This window comes from Cetorhinus maximus, chromosome 15, assembly GCF_964194155.1.
Source record: "Cetorhinus maximus chromosome 15, sCetMax3.hap1.1, whole genome shotgun sequence".
Classification (NCBI taxonomy): Eukaryota; Metazoa; Chordata; class Chondrichthyes; order Lamniformes; family Cetorhinidae; genus Cetorhinus; species Cetorhinus maximus.
The window spans coordinates 38,489,724-38,510,888 of NC_135893.1; the positions used below are offsets into that span (position 1 = coordinate 38,489,724).

The window sequence follows — 21,165 nt, forward strand, 5'->3', positions numbered from 1 at the left end:
GAAGAAAATAGAGAAAAGGGTTAGTGCCAGCACACACCCTTGCCTTGCCTGGATGGCAGTGGTTCAAGAAGGTGTCACTGCCACCTTCTCGAGAGCAATTAGAGATGGGCAACAAATGCTGAGCTTGTCAGTGAAGCCCACAAAAGAATAGAAAAAATACACCACGGGAGTTAGAAGCTGGTTGAGAGGGGTTCATTCTGCTTGATCTGACTTTTGTGGTGTTTGTGCAGTTGTCAGAGAATGGTGAGGAATTTTGGATGACACCCCAATCTAGATAATGTCTGGCTGGTTATATTGAATATGTTGGTGAGATCTACAAAAGTAGCATACAGGCCCATTTGTTGTTTTTTTACTGGGTCTGTCTCAGGACAAAGGTTATGTCTTTAGTTCCCCTAATGGGTCTGAATCCAGACTGACTTTCAGGGAGCCTTTCTTCAGCTATTGTTGAAACAAGTCTATTTAGAACCACTCTGGCCAAGATTTTGCCTGCCAGGAGAGTATGGTGATACCTCTGAAGTTTGAACAGTCAGATTTCTCTCCCTTATTTCTGTAGAGGGCGACAATCACTGCATCTCGAAGGTCCTGAGGCATTGTCCCTTTCTCTCAGCATGCTGTAAACATACCTATCTAGAATCACATATCCTCCCTGTTTATAGGCTTCAACTGGAATCCCATCTCTTCTGGGGGCTTTGTGTGATTTTAATTGTGCCGCAGCAGTCTTGTTCTCTTCATAGTTCATCCAATTCAGATTTCATTTCTCACTGGGAGATCTTTGTAATGGACGTCACCTACACCATCCGCTGGTCACCTAATAGGTTCTCAAAGTGTTCTGACCATTATTGTAAGATGGACTCTTTATCCATAAGAACATAAGAAATAGGAGCATGAGTAGACAACACAGCCCATTGAGCCTGCTCTGCCATTCAATACAACCACGGCTGATCTTGGGCTTCAACTCCATTTTCCCGCCCACTCCCCATATCCCTTAATTTCCTGAGAGACCAAAAATCTGTCTATCCCAGCCTTAAATGTATTCAATGATGGACAATGAAAAGGGTTATACCATCGGAAGATTTTAGTGGTGCCTGCATCTAATAGGAAGGTCCAAGGCTTTGTAGAAGGATCTCATCTCCCATATCTGCAAACATTTTATTCCATCAACAAGTGCTGTCCACCAGTTATTTTGGATGACTCAGGGATTGTTTTGTAGAGTGCTGCAGGCTTCCCTATATTCAGTTCTTGTTGCCTGGTCATCAGGGTGTGAAAGTAATCTATTGTGGCAGAGTGTTTCTTTTGAAGAAGTCATTTTCATCAAATCAGTCTTGGTATCTTCTGGTTGAGAAGCCAACCACTTCCGTAGTTGTTTCTTTTAGAGTGGATTTTAACTGTTCCTATTGCTCTGTTGGATTAACATCACTGCCCAGAATCGGGTCTTTGCAGAATCTGTCTTCAAGCTTTCACTGGAAACTGCTTTTACTTTTGCTAGATAGAATCTATGGACTTGTAGTTATCTTGTTTGTGGGCCTTTCCTTTTGGGTGATGGTTTGATTCTGAAAGCAACGATAACTTGAACCAGCCAGTGGTCGGTGTAACAGTCCGCATTGGGCGTAACTCTGCTGTGTAATACGTCCTGTTGGCACACCAGAATATAATGCAAAATGTTACAGTTCTTTGAGCATGGGTGCCTCTAAGTGGTCTTCAATCTGGCTTTCTGCTGGAATACTCAGTGCAGAATTCCGGCAGAAGTTGACCATTGTCATTGCATTTGCCAATACCATGTCTGCCTAAAACAGCGTGGACAGAAATTTCCCCCCGTCGGGGGGGTTGTGCAGGGGCGGGTGGGAACAAGCATGAACATGATTGGCACCCCCAATTGGGTGTGCGCCGCCATGTTATGTGGGCAGGTCAACTAAGGCCCGCCCAGCGTGACGCGCTCCCTGTGCAGGCGGGGGGGGATTCCCTGAGTCAGGGCCTGCGCTCTTTTACGCATGTGCGGGAAAGATACGCAAAAATCTCCCTGAGGCACCTCTGTGCCTCAGGGAGATGAGTTTAAGTTTTGAAAAATGTAACAAAGGTTAAAAAAAATTTTAAGGACATGTCCCCTCATATGAAACTGTCACATGAGCTGGGGCATGTCCATTAATTTTTCAAAAAAATTTATGTAATTAATAAACCCTTGAGACCAAGATGCTCACTCAGTTAAATGGTACTGAAATTATCAACAGCACAAGCAGATGGACTCAAAATTCTGGAGTCAGTTTAAAATTGCTCAAAACAGAATGGGTGGGCTTAGCTTTGTTTCAGCTCAATAAACTTGGAATAATTATTTTGAAGCTGACTTCATCACTACACAAAAGACACAATTTGAGCAGTTTGCTTGTTTACCATTTCCTATTGTTTTACTACCTAAAAACATTCAGCACAAAAATAACACAATTCATTTAACAGTAATTTTGTTTTATTTTACTGGCGAAAACAGTAGTTTTATGTTCAAAAATGTGTATTTGAACTACAGGTATTACATTTATGAAAATTTCAAACTTCTAAGCTGCTACCAAGAACAAGAATGTTTTGTCATCAGATTGAAACTCTTTAATCCAGTGTTGGGAGAAAGCAACCACAAATTTGTCAGTAGTAGATTTAGTTAGTTGCTACCTGCATTTTGTTACAAAGCAAAATGATAGATCAATAGTAGATTCCACATTTGTTTCCTTGTTTACAGACAAACTTTGCTTTTCCTAAGCCAAGTTAATTGAGTCTTCCCAAGAGGCCTGACTGCTGGCATAAAGCATTGCATAAATTTGTTGTTTCACCAAATGTTAAAGTGAGTTTGCAACAATTCCACACAATGCAAATTCCCAATCTCAGGTAGGTTAAGAATCTTCCCTGCAGGGGAATGGGGCAGAAAATAAAATATGAGGCAGTTCAGATGTTATTGTCCACCCCTCACTGACTCATTACATATCAGTATCAGCTGGACTCCAGAATAAAGGATTGTAAAAAAACAGGAAAAATAAAAATGTCTTTACTAAAAGTTGGCAGCTAGCATTCAAAGCGAATACTTCAGTGATTTGGATGCAAATTAAAGTCACACATTGTAACAACCCCTCCACTGGAACACTTGTAGCATAGTAGTTATCTCTCCACAAAATGGCTACTTTCATTCATAGGCAACTATCATCTTTTCTTAGAAAAACATAAAACATACCAAATTTTTACATATAACAGAACGGTGGCTGAAGCAGCCCAATATGTGCTGCTCGTACCTATTCAGTATTGAGAAAATGTTTTAATCGCTATGCCATTATGATTTGTTTATGTGTATTCTTGTCAAAGATGCATGCTGGCACTAACTTTCAGGGTAACTCAGTGTGTTACATATGATTGGGCAAGATTCTGTAGTAATTAATTTGTATATAAATTTTCATAAGACCACAAAGTAACCTATCAAGCTTCTCCCCACTTTGGATGTTGTTGATATTTGTTGAATGATGTTTAAACACTTACGGCATTCAAAACAAAATTATGTAATTTTTCAGTTGCATGGATACTTATTCAATTCTTTACCAGAAGGTCCATTTTAAAGTACTCACAATTACATGGTGCAAACAAGTTTATATTCTGAACAACACACTATATACAAAATGGAAACGAAATGACCAGATAACTGCCTTTACTGTCAATGGCACATATCAGAAGTAATATTTATCTCAGTTTAACTAGGTTGCTGTCACAAAGTTTGTCCAATACAATGGAAACAGAAATAGCTATCAAGATGAAAACAGTTCAGCATTTAAATCAGATTTGCAACATCCACCTTTAGGTTCTTAAAGAATAGGAATTCCCCATAAAACATGCATTCTTACTTTTATAGAAAATACCTTTATGGTTCAAAAGCAGTTCATAATTTCTAGAATACAAAGAAAATTGGTCACAGTTCATTTAAGTTTCTTCAGTTAGAAGCCTGCAATTGGTTTACCTCTTTGCATGTCATTCACAAACCAATGTATTGAAGTTTCATCTGCCTGAACTGCCCAAAACATTAATTTTTTGGAAAGAAGGGTCTTGAGTTAGTTTGAATACAACAAAACCCTCAAACAGAAGCTGGTTCATATGTTGTAAGCTGACTTCAATGTGATGTTTATATAGCTTAAGCTAAGCTGACCCCCAAACGTGCTCTAGGAGTCTTTAGGCGTATTTACACACAAGTTCTGATAACTAACTTATATACACAGCCCTCTAAGGTGTATGACAGTGTTATAGATTTTCAACATTAAATGAATGACAGTTCCCTCTATGGGTTTTATGTTTTTGGCCATTAAACAGTGAATCCATTGTCCCTTTAGCCTTAAGGATGCAACTTTCTCATACCTCATGAATGGTGTTTACATTTTACGTTTTGTTTTCTGTGGAGAGGGACCTTTAGTGTTCACCTCCCCTCGTATTTTCTAAAAATTAAAAAAGAAAATCATGCATTAACATGATTGTTCTGTTCTGTACACCATCATCTATGACATTTGCAACAGAATATGGAGGGAAGAGGGATTTTATCTACTAACTAAAAATGCAAGACTAACTTGTGACCAAATATATATTAAAAACCATATTAGTATACATATGCAGATAGAATAAACCAATGTAGAATTCCATTACTGTTCCATGAACAACTGTCATGCTTTCAAAGGCCTTAAAATCAAATTGAGTTCAATCCAGTTCAAAATATTTGAATTTAATCTTTGAGCACTAAAAATGCATTTTTAGCAGCCACGAAATTTTTAAAGAAAGTTTAAAAATGAGAACAAAGTTCGTCATGACTTAAAGTAATCTGAGCTTTGAATATTTTGATTCACATCACCCATGGATATTGACAGAATGTCTTCAGCAGATCTTATATTATGGAATAGAATATTACCAAGAAAGAAACTGAAGAGATCCCTAATTTAGTGGACAGCAGGAAATAACTATGGGCTACGCAATAAGCTCAGGCCTAGAAAGAGGACCCAATTGTGTGGGAAGTTGGCTAAATTCAATGACCTTTTCCTGTTCTTTTATTTCACTCCTAGCTCTGCTGGAATATATCTTTTCCCATAATTTCCATATGCAGCTGTAACATTCCATCAAATGTTAATAAAGTAAAACTTAAAATGTGTTAGGATACAAAATCAATTGATGCTTGTTTGGTAATGATGGCTTTTTGGCACTCATTCCTTTCTATTTGCCTATCACAGAATATTTCTCACAAATATTCTAATGGATTTTCGCATATAATATTTGATAAATGGGATGAGAAATCATAGCGAGAGTCAATCATCAGTCCAAAGTAATTTGGGTAACTGACATTTCATCCTCTCCTCTCTAATTTAGACTTGCAAAAATACTACTTATAAAAAGAAAACTGCACGGCTGATGCTATGGAAAATCCTCTTCAATCATTTAATTTATTTAACAATATGTTTTGTAATTTTTGTTCTGATAAATGAAAAGGTTACTCAGGTCCAATTTTTGTACAGTAGATACTGTTTATGAATGGGCTACAAAAAATATTTGGCACAGAAGCAGAAATGCATTTGCTATACTTGAAGCACCATGTACAATATCCTGGCACAGAATTAGAGAGGTGTTGTAATTATGTCATTTAAAGCAGAACTCGCCAAAGTGCCAAGGGCTATATTTAATGTTTTGAAAGTTATTTTGCCTAATAAATGAGTTCTCGCTTTGATGGTGATGGAATGTTGTGGCTGCAGCCATTAGTATGGTTAAGATCTTTGTGGTCTCACAAGATAAGTTGAACCATAATGTCCAACATATTTCCTAATTTGATTTCACAATAGCTTAGGCACAACATCATGCTATCATTTACAAGCCATGTATAGGATATAAACCCTATATATTCTGTTTATACCACATTCCTGTAATAAAAACTAAAACCAATATAAGTTGGGATGCACTTTTCATTTCAATTACAGATTACAAAGATTTGTGGATTGTGGACTGATTCCAGAAATTATGACTAAAGTTACAGGTTTAAGATTTTCAAGGGAAAAAATACTGAGTTTCACAGAATATGATCCTTAAATACGGGAACCACTCTCCTGCAACCCAACCCCCCTCCCCACCACAATGTAATAAACAGGATTTGACTTATTTCATCACCATAAATCAGATGGCCTGATTACAAACAGATAGAACTGTAGAATACAATCCCTGAAACATTTACAAAAATTTCTGAAGCCTCAAGTGCTAAAAACTGAACTTATTCATTCACCAGTGGCACCAACAATGATGGTTCATTGCTTCAGTGTGAACTGTTCTCAATTGTACTGCCATTATGTGACATGAACTACCAAAAATGTTTTAAGATGATATTTTCATATATAGAAAATTGAGTTAATTAAAGCTAATCTTTATGCATTTAAATTTTTATCTGTTATGTAACAGAACACACAATAGATACCGTTTGATCCTGTAGCTACACTTCTGCAAAGTCTCAAATGAAAGCTCATGCATCTAGGACCAAAATCCAAAGCAGTTGTAAAAGCATATCAATTGTATTGTTCATTCATAGTTGAAGCAATTGGTAAGCCAAAGTGCTCCTGAAAAGCACCACCCTCTTTGTTTCAGTTTGTGAATATGCCACGATGATTCTTCCTGCATCCAGTCTAATGCTGGTATTAACCTGTTTAAAATAGATTATTTCTGGGCCTGATCATCCTGAAAGTGACTCTCTTCCACCATACAACGAACTCTCAGTCACCAGGGGTGGTGATATATAAAAGGGCTGCCAATTATAGTTTGCAACCTGACATAATGATGTGTTCCGAATTTCATCTTTGTATGTCTGTGGCCAAGTTGGGTCAATTTGCAACAGAAGTAACAAATCAAGAGTTGGCAAGAAATCACTGTGAGAGACCTTGTTAAAGTTTTCATTGCATCCAATATAGTAGGCTGAAATAAATCTGATATTTGGTAAAGCAAGCTGGGCACTAAAATGAATGTGAAGGAAAATGGAACCTGAGACATTTCTGGTACAGCTGCATGGGAAATGTTCAGGCGGACAGTATTCTCTAATGAACATTTTATCTAGGCAGGAAGCAGTTATCATCCTGAATTTCTGCATGTCAATCAGGTAGCTGAAGTCTCATAGATCAAAAGTCAGGCATGTAGTAGTGTCCTTCATTTATAATACAAAAAATGTGAAGTGCCTCCTTCCTCCACTGTGTTAAGGGTGAAATAATGCAGCGACATTGTCTAAACTGCATCATCCTCAATTAGGGACTGATTGCAGCAATTAACTTAAGAGGCAACAATGTGAATATGAAAAATCATTTAAATGGATATCATTCAAACCATTGGTTGCACACTGGAATTTCAGAGAAGTTGTAAGAAAATCAACAGTTTGTTATAGAGATAAAGTTTTTTCTGATCTCCCTTTTGCTGTAGTCTTATTTTAGGATTCAGTGCACTGATAACAGGATCTTTTCAGAAGATTTGATACTATAATAGGAGGATCTCTTTGCCACTATAGTGTGAAAGAAAAAAGTACTGATTTGCCTCAGCGCACATGGTTGCACGAATGGCTTTGAATTATTTTTCATAAATTTTATATTGTATTTAAGGAACTTTTGCACCAGGTAAGTAGTCATCAATATAAGAATTTCCAAGAGATTGGTCTGATCAATTGAGAAACTAAAGATGCAAAGGCACAAGTAATGGCAGTAGTTCTAGTGACCATTTCCAATGCTTCAAATAGCATACTGATCTGAGATTTTTAAATTTGAGGTAGCAAAAGTGTGCATTTGTCTCATCATCAATTAGGATAAAGTTCCATTCAGTGAACCTAGCATTACACTATTCTTATCTGTTTTATGCCATGGGCCTAAAGCATCTCTCTCAAGTCCAAGAATTTAGATTCCTTTTCATGAAGTATAGAGTAGCTCACTCCAAAGAGAGAATTCCTAAAATTTCTCTGCACCAAATGAAGTATAGAAGAAACAGCCCAAAGTCTGCTGGCCAAAGTGTATGATTCTTTATTCAGGGCCTGGTATAAACAATTTCATCGAAGGAAAATAGAGATTTATCTATGGTCTGCCAAAGACAGTTTACTAAGCCTTCAAATGCCCAGGAACAAGTATTAAAAGGTGACTTGGGTTGAAACTTCCAAAGGGAGTGAGAACAGAACTGTTTTATGTGGCTTGCGTTGATAGTGTATGGAAATGTAGAACTCTTGCATTAAGTTGATCCAGGGATTTTCAGGAGTGTATTGCTGGCCTGGGATCCCTACCCTTTGGTTCATTTGAAGAATTTGGCTGAGAAAATGGAAAGACTATGCCAGGGAATGTGCATCATGCAGGACAGTCAATTCCATTATTCAAAGACAGGATTCTTCACTTCACTAGGCAATTAAGAGCGGTTGGTAGAAAAAACTAAGACCCCAATAGTGTTATTCCACTGGCCAATGCAGTTCAACATTTGCTCATTAGGGTAAACCATAAGCCAGCCCAGCTTGTAGTTGATGTGACTGGGAGAAGCATGTTTTCTTATGACTAAACCAGTGAGAGATGAGTTATAAGGAAGGCATATGTCTTTCACTGGACCTGGTCTGAAGGTGGTCAAGAGTAGCATGACCTCTACTAAATTAGGAAATGGAAGCTTATGAAGTTATATATCCTGACTCTGGGCCAGCAAAATGCACCTTGATACAGCAAATAACATTCAAGGAGAATTTCATTATGTCTGACTCTGGGGCTAACAATATTTGAAAGCTAACTCAATTTCAACTGTGTTGGGCTCTGTCAGTGGCAGGATGCCTCAAGCAGTCCTCAAGTGTAGCCTGAGTAGCAGTGTGTCCAATGCTTTGTACCAAGATAGATGGTCATTTCAGTTTAGTGAACTGCTAAGCAGGTGTTGCTGACATATTCGAATCAGGCAGCTGTAAAGGGTGGAAAATGCCTATTGGAATTTTACACAATGTATTTATCCACTGGATATCCTTTTTTGCTTCCATTGCTGGATGAAAGACAGGAAAAGAAAATGTTGAAAGTAAACCTGAAAACAATTATAAGCTGTTACTCTGGAAAGAGTTGCAGAGTATCTCTGAGGTTAGTGGTGAAGGCAAGAGTGAAAAAGAATGACTAAAAGAAGCATGACTTTATATGATATGAGAAGATGATTTAAAGGACCGCTGCTTAAGTTATTATTGATCACACAATTCTCCCAAATCTTGGGGCTTATTCTAATTACCAGGTATCGTGGAGAATAAAACTGAGCAAATAGTTTCACTTTATTAAAGTGAAAGTACAGAATTAGGAAAAAATACTATTTTGAATACATTAATACTTCTCTGAATATATTAAAAATGTGCTCAAACTTTTAATGAGCAATTTCAATATAGTGATCTCATTCCCCAGAACTCACAATTAGAATGGAGGAATAATATGTTGTGTGCCTGTTTTTTGGGGAATAGGATAAAACATCAGAAAGAGGCGATTTATATCCAAAAGCAAATGCCTGTGAATGAGCAAAACTGTTACGGAATGTAAAATAAAAAGTAAAAGTACCTCCAGAATCTTCAGAAAAATTAAACAGAAATGGAGATTATATCAGCCTGTTAGCTAGGTCAGGAAGATAATCCTTCTACAGTTTTCATGCATGAGGCTGTCTTTTTGTCATTTGACAAGAATGACTCTTGGGCTCTGGTTGCTGAACTGCAGCACCAAGCCTGTCCCTGTGAAGGGAAAGCATGAAACATGGAGTTACCACTTGCAGCTCCACAGAGTAGATGGGAAGAGAGTGTAGGAGAAACACCAAATCAGATAGTATATGCAGGCCAGCTGTAGCGGACAGCAAAACAACACCATCAGACCTAAAAAACAGAGGAGAAAAATAGTTTAAAATGTTCAATAAAGCCTCTATTTGCTTCTAAATACATTTGCTATTAAATAAAGCACTTGTTTAAGATGAATTCATTCAAAAAAATTGATGGAATTTAATTCTTCTTCGAACAATTTTTATTTTATGATTTAATAGGCTGGATTTTTACCTTGTCGGGTGGGCGCAACGGGCGGGCCCGGGATCGGTTACGAAGCCAACCGCTGCCCGTGATCGGGCCCCAACATTGATTTCACGCTGGCTGGCCAATTAATGGCCAGCTAGCATGAACCATGCGCTGCAATGCTGAGTGCAGCTGGGGCGGGAGGAGGACGAGCACGGAAGTTTGCACATGCGTGCGAGTGTGCACAATGAAAGCTCCCTGAGACACAGAGCTGCCTCAGGGAGTGGAAGGTTTTTAAAATCAAAAATAAAGAATTTACAAATGTTAAAAACATGTCCCCTCATGTGACTCTGTGATATTTCAACGTTTATTATTTAAATTTTAATTCCTGTTGGAAACCTCATTCCGCCCATGGATGAGGTTTCATAAAATATCCAAAGGCCCCTTGGCCTTTTAGCCCGCCTGCCAACTGTAAGGTTGGACAGGCAGTGAAAACTTGCATCCATTTACTACTTTAATGGTCTTAATAGGCCTGTTAATTGTCAGCAGCTGCACTGCCAACTCCTGCATGTGCCTGCTGACCGAAATATTGTGTGTGTGCAATGACGTAGGGACACTCGCCCGACATCATCGTGCGTCATTTTACACTCGAGCGCTTCGGACACGCGCCTGCCCACTCATCGAAAAATTCAGCCCAATGTGTGTTAATTCATATGGTTTTTACAGTATAGCATACATGCATCCTCGTTAGAGTATTAAATACATTAAATTCCACTCTTTGGAGCACCAACATTTTTGAAAGTTCACATTAAGTTGCTAAATCCTGATTTTATGATTTACAGAATTATTTGAGCGCTACATGCTATCTGTTATTTTGGATACTTTCATATGCTTGTTACCATACACCTTAAAGGGAAAGATATACATCCTGTTATGAAATATGGTTCACATTAAAGTGATATTAAAAATTTGATAATGAATACAGCATTTAGCATTCACAGTGTGCATATATGTAAAATAAAAACTGAAAATGCTGGAAACACTCAGCTGGTCTGGCAGCACTGCTGGAGCAAGAAACAGTTAATATTTAAGGTCAATGACCTTTCTTTCGAACTAGATGAAACAGACAAATACATTCTAGCCTGAATAATCCCTGATTTAAAAAATATTTAATCTGTGAAAGATCTTCTGAGTCTGTGTTTACTTAATAACAATTGAACTTTTTCAGAAAAAATCTCAAATTTGACTTGCAATCCAACCAATCATTCATTTGAAGAATACAGAACAATTGCACCCATAAGCCTTAAAAGGGCTGTTACAAATTGAGGTTTGACATAGACACTTTCTCATGGCTCAACGTGCTAGTCGTTCACATAAGTGTTATTATAATGTCAATCAACCTCTGGCCCAGAAAGGGAACAATTTAAACTGTCCAATATCATTCCAGCATGTAACATCTAAGTCAATGAAAGGAACTATTTCTGTAACAATAGCAGCACGGAACCTCTTTATATTACAAAATGGCAAGCACTTTTGGCCATTTTTACTAAAATCAATGAAGAGGATATGAATCTGGAATGAACTAAAAATGCATACCCTCAGCATGTACACAACCTCATTCTATCTTGACAGTTCTACCCACCTCCAATGAAAACTACTTTTTTCCAGATCTGTGACTCTAAGACCTTGTCATGGGGGTAGTTGCCCTGGTCAGTCATGAAGAGAATCATCACCACTGCAGCAATATACAGGAGAAAGCGATTGCCTCCAGTCAACAGAGAAGTGCAGGCTAGGATGGCTGAAGCATAAGGACATGGAAGGCCACGGTAAACAAATGGGATTCCTGAAAGAAAAATGGCACCAATAAATGTTAATATCTTAATGTCAAGACTCACTTCTGTAGTGTAATGATCTGGCACATGTAAGGTTAATGTGAGACTGAGTACAGCACCGCCCACACAGTGATGTAAGAGAACACATGACCCACACCTAGGGGTCAGTGTTGTGTTGGACAGAGAAATGTGCACAAGCAAGCATGGAGACAGCTTCTAGCTTGAACCCTTTATTGTGTATATGTGCATAGTTCCTGCAGTTAATAACTTACTCCCAGGACTTGCCTTATATTATTCCAGTCAACTCTCAGAAGTATGCACTGTGTTGTGTATCAACTTGCCCTCCTGAACCTGATGCAATGTTTCCTCACTGCCGTGCCTTTGGGAACTCTGCGTAGTGGAAGATTAACCTGCACTGCATTACATTATGACATTGTACTAGAGCTCACAGCACAAACAAATCTTCTAATGTTCTGTTGAAGAGTCATACGGACTCGAAACATTAACTGTGTTCCTCTCCCCAGATGCTGCAAGACCTGCTGAGTTTTTCCAGGTATTTTTATTTTTGTTTTGGATTTCCAGCATCCGCAGTTTTTTGCTCAAATCTTCTAATAGTTGAATTAGCTCTATTTGGTGAGTTTTAAGAGAGCAATATGGGTTGCCGGCACTGCAGGCGACCCATATAATACTTAGCATAAACTAGGAAAATATTTGCAATCTCAGTACGAACAGTAATACTTCATTATTTATAAAGCAAAGGAAGTGAGCTCTTACCACTAGAAAAGAAGCAGAGGCGTGCAAACACAGCCATAACATAGCAGATGACAAACACACCATTTAGTATGCCTTGGGCCTGCAGCAACAGTGATGTAGCAATTCCAAATGTTGTGAAATCTGCAAAATCATCCAATTTGGCTCCTGTAATCAAATGAAAATCGGACTAGTAAAATAATATATGCTATATAGTACAGCAATTTGAAGGTGGCAGCTTCATTATGCAAACTGCCATACAGTCAGACCTGGGTATCAAGTATCTATGAATCTGAACAAATTTTCCTGACAAGCAGAAGTGTACAGGATACTCCAAAACCCACTCCAAGTCAGAGTTGACAGACAGCATACACATCATATATCCTCATTTATATACATCATATCAAATCATCATTTTTCTTTGCTCATTAAACCAAAGCAGCTCTTCTTCAGATTTATCTATTGTCACATGGAGAGCATACTTTTCTCCTAACTGTTCTTGGTTCCAGTTCTTTTCTGTTTGAACACAGGCTTGAAGTGAGGAGTTTTGGTCAGGTTTCAGATTTAAGCTTTATGGGTGTGATGGCCATCTCAACATATGTTAAAGTCTTTTTTTCAGATACCTGAATAATATGCAGAAACGTTGCTGCCTTTGGGATCTGCTACACAGATTTATTTAGCATTAAGAAAGGACATTTCGCCCCAGGATGCCTCAAAGTGCTTTACAATGGATGGAACTTGCCATGCCTGCTGGCGTCGGGCGTGCTCAGACAATATGATGAGAAGGCCAAAAATCCGTTTCATGACGTAGTGAAACCAGTTTGTGATCGTCCGCTCAGTCTGTCGATGGCGGGCTGCTTTTCCTGTCGTTAGAACCTCATTGTAATGCATCTGCTAGCATGCCGATGGTGGATCGTCCACCTTTAGCGTGATTGCACACCAACGTGTTTCACAACTGCACATTAGTGATGTGCACCTGGCAAGCTGCACTTCGCTCGGGACATCGAGATTTGTTTGCCTACCTTGCTTCAGGCAGCACTCGCAGTCATCAGCGCCAGACTTTGCAGACAGCACCATAGCACTTTTAGGGAGGATCAAGGGCAGGTTTCTACCTACCAGACCAACCAGAAGGCAGGGTTGGCTATGTCCGGCTGCAGGGCTAGGGCTTGCTTGCGGAAGGGGGAGAAGTGGCCTCAGGCAAGGGAAGAGGCTGCAGGATGAGGGCTGTACTGAGGAAGGGGGGTAGTCCAGTGGGCGCACAAGTTGATCTGTGCAAGTGGTCTCAAGATGGTGAGGGCTGAGGAGGCAGTCTCCAGAGCAGATGAGGTCAGCTGGAAATGTGAGGGTGAGTGGTGATGTTCCTGGAGCTGGCAGTGAGTGAGATGCCAGTGAATGGTTGATGGGCTTGAGTGTGAGAGTTTAGTGATGAGATGGTTGCCCTACCATGGAGGCATGGATCATTCATCCTCTATTCTGCATTGGATGGCCAACCTATTTCGTGCAGCATTGGCACTGATCACCACTGCCATTGTCTACCAAGCCGGAGTGGTAATATTGCTGTCCCTCCTGCAGCCAGAGGGGGTAGAGGGCATCATAGAGAGCCTCCACAGTGTCCAAAAGGCACTCGAAGGACACGTCACTAAACCTGGAGGCTGCAATCTTCTTGCTTTTCGGGGCCGTGTCTTATTTGCAGCAGTCCTGGGCTGGAAGCACTGAGAGCACCTGGCGTGATGACATGACAAGGTGATGGCATGGCTGGCGAATCAGAGCAAATTGAAACGGTGTGTTTCCCAGGAATAATTAATACGGCAGGTTTGGGACGATACGGCATGAGAAGCTGCCATTGCAGCCAGAGGGTGAAACGTCGTTTTACTTCCCCACTACTGCAAATCTGAGGTCCGCCCAAAGTAATGTAGGCGCTGTTATAATATAGAGAGTGCATGTAGTGTGAATATGGCATGACCTTGAACATTTCCCAACTATTTAAGGAACGTAAATTAATTATGAACACTGTGTAGTAAACTAAAATTTTGCACCAAAATCTTTAAAGGTTTTTGAGACAATATCTAATTAATCAGATGGTATGCAATGTAAAATAAAATTACATATACAAAGTGATTTTGGTCACATCATCTGTGACTGTACACAGTAAAAAAAAATTAATGATGTACAATGTGCAAAAATACAGTGCACAAGATGCATTAGTGCAATATTAAGGGAATTAGAACCTGGCTCTACAATTTTCTAAGTAACGTGTAAGTAACACTGTTTTATGACACAGTTTTGCTTGATTAACCCTGGGGAGTCCTGGAGATAGGGTCCCTGGAGATGGGTTGTGGAACTCGACTCCTGAATATTAAAACTTGGATTTTCCATTGCTGCTGTGGTGCATATCAGGCAGTCAGTAACAGAATGCGGGCAGGAGTTCCAACTGCCTCATAAAGTTGATGAATATTAATTTGTCTGATCTATCCTGCAAGACATTTCCTGTCATTTACAATACCAGACCTAAATAAATGTTCATTTGAAAAGGGGATCCAGTGTTGATAAGTGATGGAATAATATACAGAAAGTTATGAAAGGGACAGATAAGTATTAAGGTAAATTGTATTTCAACCTCTTAACTACTTTTATTTTTTTCTCCTGTTGGTATGTAGGTTCTTGAGACATTGGCCTCAATTTTCACGTAGTCAGAAAGACACTCTGTGCGAAAATGCCCGCAGAGGCCCGAATCTAGAAGTCCTGCCTCTAAACCTGGCCTCCGCCATTTTTGTGGGGTGGGGGAAAATGGGGGCAGGTTCTAAATAGCACATTTGTAGTTCTTGGGGGCAGCTGCCTATATAAATCCTCAGCTGCCTCCACTTGTGTGAGTTTGGTGAGGTAGGTGTCTGAAACTTGAAGTGTGCAGATTAGACTTAGTAGAGTAGGTCTGAACCTTGTGGATTCGTTTGGGAAACCAGAGTATCCCTTTGAGAGGTAAGATACCCCTTGCAAACAGTAAGGCACCCTTTGGGAAAAGTCAGGTACCCCTTGGGTTTGTTAAAAGTAGAAGTGATTGTGCGTAAAAAGTGCATAAACCCATTGGAACCATCAAGCTGTCAAAGAACTTTCAGGCTGCCAAAGAACTGTCAAAACTCATTGGAGCTGTCAAAGCTCTAAAGAGATTTAGCTCTGCTAGTCTTTAAATTAAAAGAAGTGTGGCGTTTCAAAAAATCAATGCTTGATTTTTCACACTGTTGACATAAGGCTGAGGACTATCATTATGGGGAGAATTTTCCTCCCGTCGGGGATGGGCGCGGACCCGATCGGCACCCCCGATCAGGTCCGCGCCGCCATTAAGGCCCACCCAGCATGATGTGCGCCTGGAAGCACTGTGCACTCCCTGTGCAGGTGGGGGGTTTCCCTGAGTCAGGGCCTGCGCTCTTTCGTGCACGCAGAAATCTCCCTGAGGCACAGAAGTGCCTCAGGGAGATTAGTATAAGTTTTAAAAATTTAAAAGAGAAGAAAAAATGTTAAGACATGTTCCCTCATGTGACAGTGTCATATGAGCTGGGACATGTCAATTTTTATAAAAATTTTTATTCAATTTATAAGCACTTCATGAAACCTCATCCCGCCGTGGATGAGGTTCCATGAAAAATGCGAAGGCTGCCTGGGCTCTTTGCCTGCCCGCCAACCTTAAGATTGGACGGGCAGCTCAGTTTATTAGTTTAATTAGTTTTTAAATGGCCTTAATAGGCCTTTGACAGTTCGGCGGGCGTCACCCCGCGTCATTTGATGCCTCGGCGAGCGAGCTTGCAAAGCCAAAAATTCTGGCCTATAGGCTTTGTGCTGCATGACTGATTTTACAACCTAACATTATCACAGTGGGGTACGCGTTAAGTCAGCAGTTTGGTTGACAACTCCGCATGGTTATAGAATAGAAATGTTTATTTTCATGCGGGATTAGTTGAAGGAATTTCAATGCGTTGAATTTTTTTTAATCGATGACAGTTTTTAAATAGTGGTGTCATCAATAGTTGCATAATTTTATTTTATCTCAGCATGGCGCCTGAGGTTGGCCCATGGATACTAGGTGAACTGGCATGTAGGGGGTAAGGGTAAAGCGTGGTGGATGGGGTCATGGGTTGGCATAACCTGATGCTAAGTTGGCATTGGGCTATAAAGGGCTATGGGGGTGAGTGGGGTCCATGGTCAGGCATGAAGGTGTGAGGGGCCATAGCGGTGGGTGGGGGCTATGAGGTGGCATAGGGGGTTTGAAGGGCTGGAGGGGCTGGGTAGAGGGGCAAAGGGTGGAAAGGGGGTAGATGGGGCCATGGGGGTGGGTAGAGCAGCATAGGGAGTATGAGGAGCCTTGGAGGTTGGTGGAGAGACATAGGGTAGCATAGCGGTATGAGGGACCATGTTGGGTGAGTAGGGAGATGAAGTGGCATGGGTTGGCATGGATGGGACATGGGGAGTGTATGGGGGGTGAAGGCTAGATGACTGTTTTTTGATTTGTTCATTTTTTAAAAATTCAACAAAGTGACAGAACACAGAGACAGGCCTTCTACCCAGCTTGCCTCCACACTTATTCCGGGAGCAACAGGCTGAAGTTCTGATCCAGCTCACTCTTCTGGAACAAAAATTCCAACTTCCAGGCCTCTTTTACTTGGGTCAGGTTGGTGGAACTCAAAGTGTCCTGTCTCTGCGGTCCCACCTCAGGAGCAAAATCCAGACCATTGTTAAAAATACAGGCCATTGTTAAAATCCAGGCCATTGCTCCCTCCCCACATCATTACCAGTACTAATGGGCATTCCAGTGGGAATCCCTATCCAAACTATTTGGAAGAGGACCAAAAAATGGATGCTAATTAATTCAGTCTGCACAAGAGGTGCCTGCCTACCAGCACCCACACACCAGCAAATTAAGATAGTGGTGAACACAGTTTGTATGAGTAGGCAGTGAAAGCAGAGGCTCCTATTCTTGAAGCTGGGAAAATAGACCTATTGCATGTTATGATGCTGATCTATGAGGATGCATTGGCACAGGGGCCATTGTCCTAGCATTCACCTGGTGCAACAGCACTTCAGCACTACAAAACATAGGGTCAAATGCTGAGCTGCTTTGTCATTTTCCAATAGACTCATGCCTACACCTTGAGTTTCCTTTTGCTGAATGTTACCATTACTATCCTTAGTCTCCTGGATTCTCAACAAAGGTTGATGATATGTTGATGTGTTTTTTTGAGGTTCTTCAGAAGCTTGTAGCTTATTGTCCTCTATTGGGGGACAACTCTCTAAGCGTAGTCAGTCCTGTAAATTTCATTTACACACAATTTTCCATTGCTGCTCCTATTGTGGTCCCTACATATCTTCATCTGTAGTTAAAGCTATGTTAATGAACTGAATTTGGAAAATTGGGTGCAAACTCTACACTTCCAATTGAGTCACTGTAAAAGCTGCCAGTAACATCCAAACTACATGAAAAGCTGAAACTTAGATTAAGCAACTGAGGGTGGAATTTAATCTGGTCCACCAGAGTGGGCTGGGCAGAGTGTTGGTTGCCTTCTCGATGCCATTCAATTCGGTCAGCAGTGATGAATGTCAAGGATGACCTTCCCACCGAGAGATCAATTGAGGCCCTTAGTGGGTGGCAAGCAGGAAAGTGGAGTTAAGGCCAAAATCAGATCAGCCGTGATCTTATTGAATAGCAGGGAGTTATGTATCTGGAAGGAAAAATTAGAACTGAGATAGGTATATTTCTGTTCAAGGATCAATGCCAATAACCATGAAATGATCAGCTGGCACATCCAAGGACAAACACCTGAAGGGGGATCTGTAACAACAAGATGACAACATAAATGGAAAAAAGAGGGATAGGCAGGAAACAACAAAAAGTGTAGGTGGAAAGACCGGTGAGGAAGAGAAAATGTGGGAAACTAAAGGAGACAAATAAAGGGTATTCCTTCTTCAGGTGTTCATTCTAAACTTCTTTAGTTTTTAAGAGAGGTCAGCAAACAAGTTTAACATCAGCGCAAATTGATCTGATAAAATTTGGAGAAAGAAGTTTTGAGAGAGCACTGCACAGACGATTTTAGTACACCTGCTCAAAGATGACAAAATCCTCAGTTTTAGTGTTGCTTTTATTGCAGTCTCCCCAATAACCTGCTTAAGAATGTGAGCTTTGCTGATGTTGAGACAATGGGCTTGATTTTCAATCTGGGGTCAGAAACCTGACACCCAGATGATTTCCGGGTCTCAGACCCCGCAGGCGATTTTCAAATGCAAAGGATCCAATTGGGCCGGGGGCAAGTTTGGGGCCAGGAACAGCCAGGAGGTGGGATCTAGTAACCGAGGGTCTTTTGAAAATGCGAACAGCAGCCATGACTGGGCATGCCGTTCACTAATGAGATGGAGCAGCAAGGAATGCAAAGTGCCAGTGCTGGCTTGGGTAGATGCCACAGGTGCAATACAGTTCTCAGATACCTCCCTTGAAGCTTTAGCCAAGGCACTGGCAGACAGGCGAGAGATACTGTTCCCAGCATCTGGAAGAAGAAATGCACCCAGGGACACAAAAGGCCCTGTATGGAGGTGGTGATGGATATCAGCAGCAGAAGAGTGATCAGAGGGATGTAGGTCCAGTATTGGAAAAGATTCAATGACCTGATAAAGTCTAGAAGGTGAGTGGCAAATGACACCTGGGTGACAGGTCTGTAACTTTGGATACACCAGCATGCAGAGGACCTGAGCAGGCTGAGCAGCCCATACCTCTCCCTAACATTGTCAGATCATTAGCAGACATCAGCTACCCTCACACATGGCTGTAATTGAGAAGGAGACATCAGTGAGGAATGCAACAACTCACGTGGATGTCATGCTGGAATAGATCAGGGCGCAGCCTGCTCATAAATCATTCTCTCCTCAACCTGCAAGAAAAGAGAGAATATGACTTGGGAAAAGTCTTGGATGGATGGCAGTGTGCTGACATCCACACTCAGAACCCGAAGGAGGAGGCAGTGCTAGAAATCATGGGGTTGCCATCGTGCCAGGCCATGCTCGATAGCGAGACAGGAGGCTGTGAATAGCAGGGTTATTTGATAGTGTTAGTTTCAGGTGAAGGGTATGGAGTAGATTTCTGCCCATTGCGGGTATTTGACTGCTGTCATCTATGCAGTTGGTTGTGCTCAGGCACCTGCTATGTAACCCAAGTTCACTTTACCACCTTCTTGTGTTTCTCACAAGGAAGTAGCAGAGGAGGACGAGCAGAGTTTCCCAGCACTGTCGCCACTGGCGTCCTGGGTAGGAAGAGACTTCATAGAGCCAGCACCATCACATCATTCATCTACACCATCCACCAACTTTGGTTGGGATTCAATCAAGATTAGAATATGAAGCACAGGCTAAGCAGCACACCTTGACTGAGAAGGAGGAGAGTGAGGCAAAGTCAGCTGTGGGCAGACCCCCTCAGAGGTCAGAGGTCAGACACAGCCATGTTCAAATGGGCAAAGATGGTAGGCCTCGGAAGTCACAAGCAGAAACATCAGAACATAGGAAATAGGAGCAGAGGTAAGTCATTCAGCCCTTCAAGCCTTTTCTGCCATTCAATGACCTCATGGCTGATTTTCTGCTTCAACACCATTTTCCTGCACCATCCCCGTATTTCTTTTTTAAATATGTAGAAATCTATCAATCTCAGTCTTGCACATCCTCAACGTCTGGGCCTCCACAGCCCTCTGGGGCAGAGAATTCCAAAGATTCACCACCCTTTTAGTGAAGAAATTCCTTCTCATCTGAGTCCTAAATGGTCTGCCCCTTATTCTGAGGCTCTGTCCCGTGGTTCTAGAACACCCAGCCAGGGGAAACATCCTTCCTGCATCTACCCTGTCGAGCCCTGTAAAAAATTTTGTATGTTTGCATGAAATCACCTCTCATTCTTCTAACCAGAGAATGAAGGCCTGGTCTATTTAATCTTTCCTCATAGGACAATCCCTCCATCCCAGGAATTAGTTTGGTGAACCTTTGTTGCACTCCCTCTATGGCAAGCATATCTTTCCTTAGGTAAGGAGACCAAAACTGTACACAATACTCCAGGTGTGGTCTCACCAAGGCTCTATATAATTGTAGTAAGACATCTTTACTCCTATACTCAAATCCTCTTGTAATAAAGGCCAACATACCATTTGCCTTCTTAATTGCTTGCTAGGTTTCAGTGACTCATGAACAAAAACACCCAAGTCCCTTTGAAGTTCAACGTTTCCCAGCCTCTGAACATTTGAGAAATATTCTGCATTCCTGTTTTTCCTACCAAAGTGGGTAAGCTCACATTTCTCCACATTGTATTCCACCTGCCAACCTTTCTCCAAATCTCCTTGAAGCATCTTTGCATCCTCCTCACAACTCACACTTCCACCTAGTTTGTGTCATCTGTAAACTTGGAAATATTACATTTAATCCCCACATCCAAATCATTGATATAGGTTGTGAATAGCTGGGGCCCAAGAACTGATCCACTCGTCACAGTCTGCCAACCTGAAAAATGATCCATTTATTCCTATTCTCTGTTTTCTGACCGTTAAAACCAGTTTTCAATCCAGGCCAGTATATTCCCCT

At 40.9% G+C, this 21,165-nt stretch overlaps 1 protein-coding gene across 7 annotated transcripts in view; it reads right to left on the reverse strand.

Moving 5' to 3' along the window:
* Nucleotides 1-2,440: 2,440 nt before the first annotated feature.
* Nucleotides 2,441-21,165, reverse strand: part of tmem269 (transmembrane protein 269) — a 150,824-nt gene continuing 132,099 nt past the window's right edge. For 5 of the 7 annotated variants that reach the window (XM_078558286.1, XM_078558287.1, XM_078558290.1 and 2 more), the window contains 3 exons: nucleotides 12,598-12,741; nucleotides 11,634-11,834; nucleotides 2,441-9,862 (listed from right to left, as the gene is read on the reverse strand). In XM_078558286.1, coding sequence (XP_078414412.1) covers nucleotides 9,753-9,862; nucleotides 11,634-11,834; nucleotides 12,598-12,741 — 455 coding nt within the window. In that variant the 3' untranslated portion in view covers nucleotides 2,441-9,752. The remainder of the gene's footprint in view (nucleotides 9,863-11,633; nucleotides 11,835-12,597; nucleotides 12,742-21,165) is intronic. The other 2 variants (XR_013578918.1, XM_078558288.1) reach the window with 2 other exon arrangements.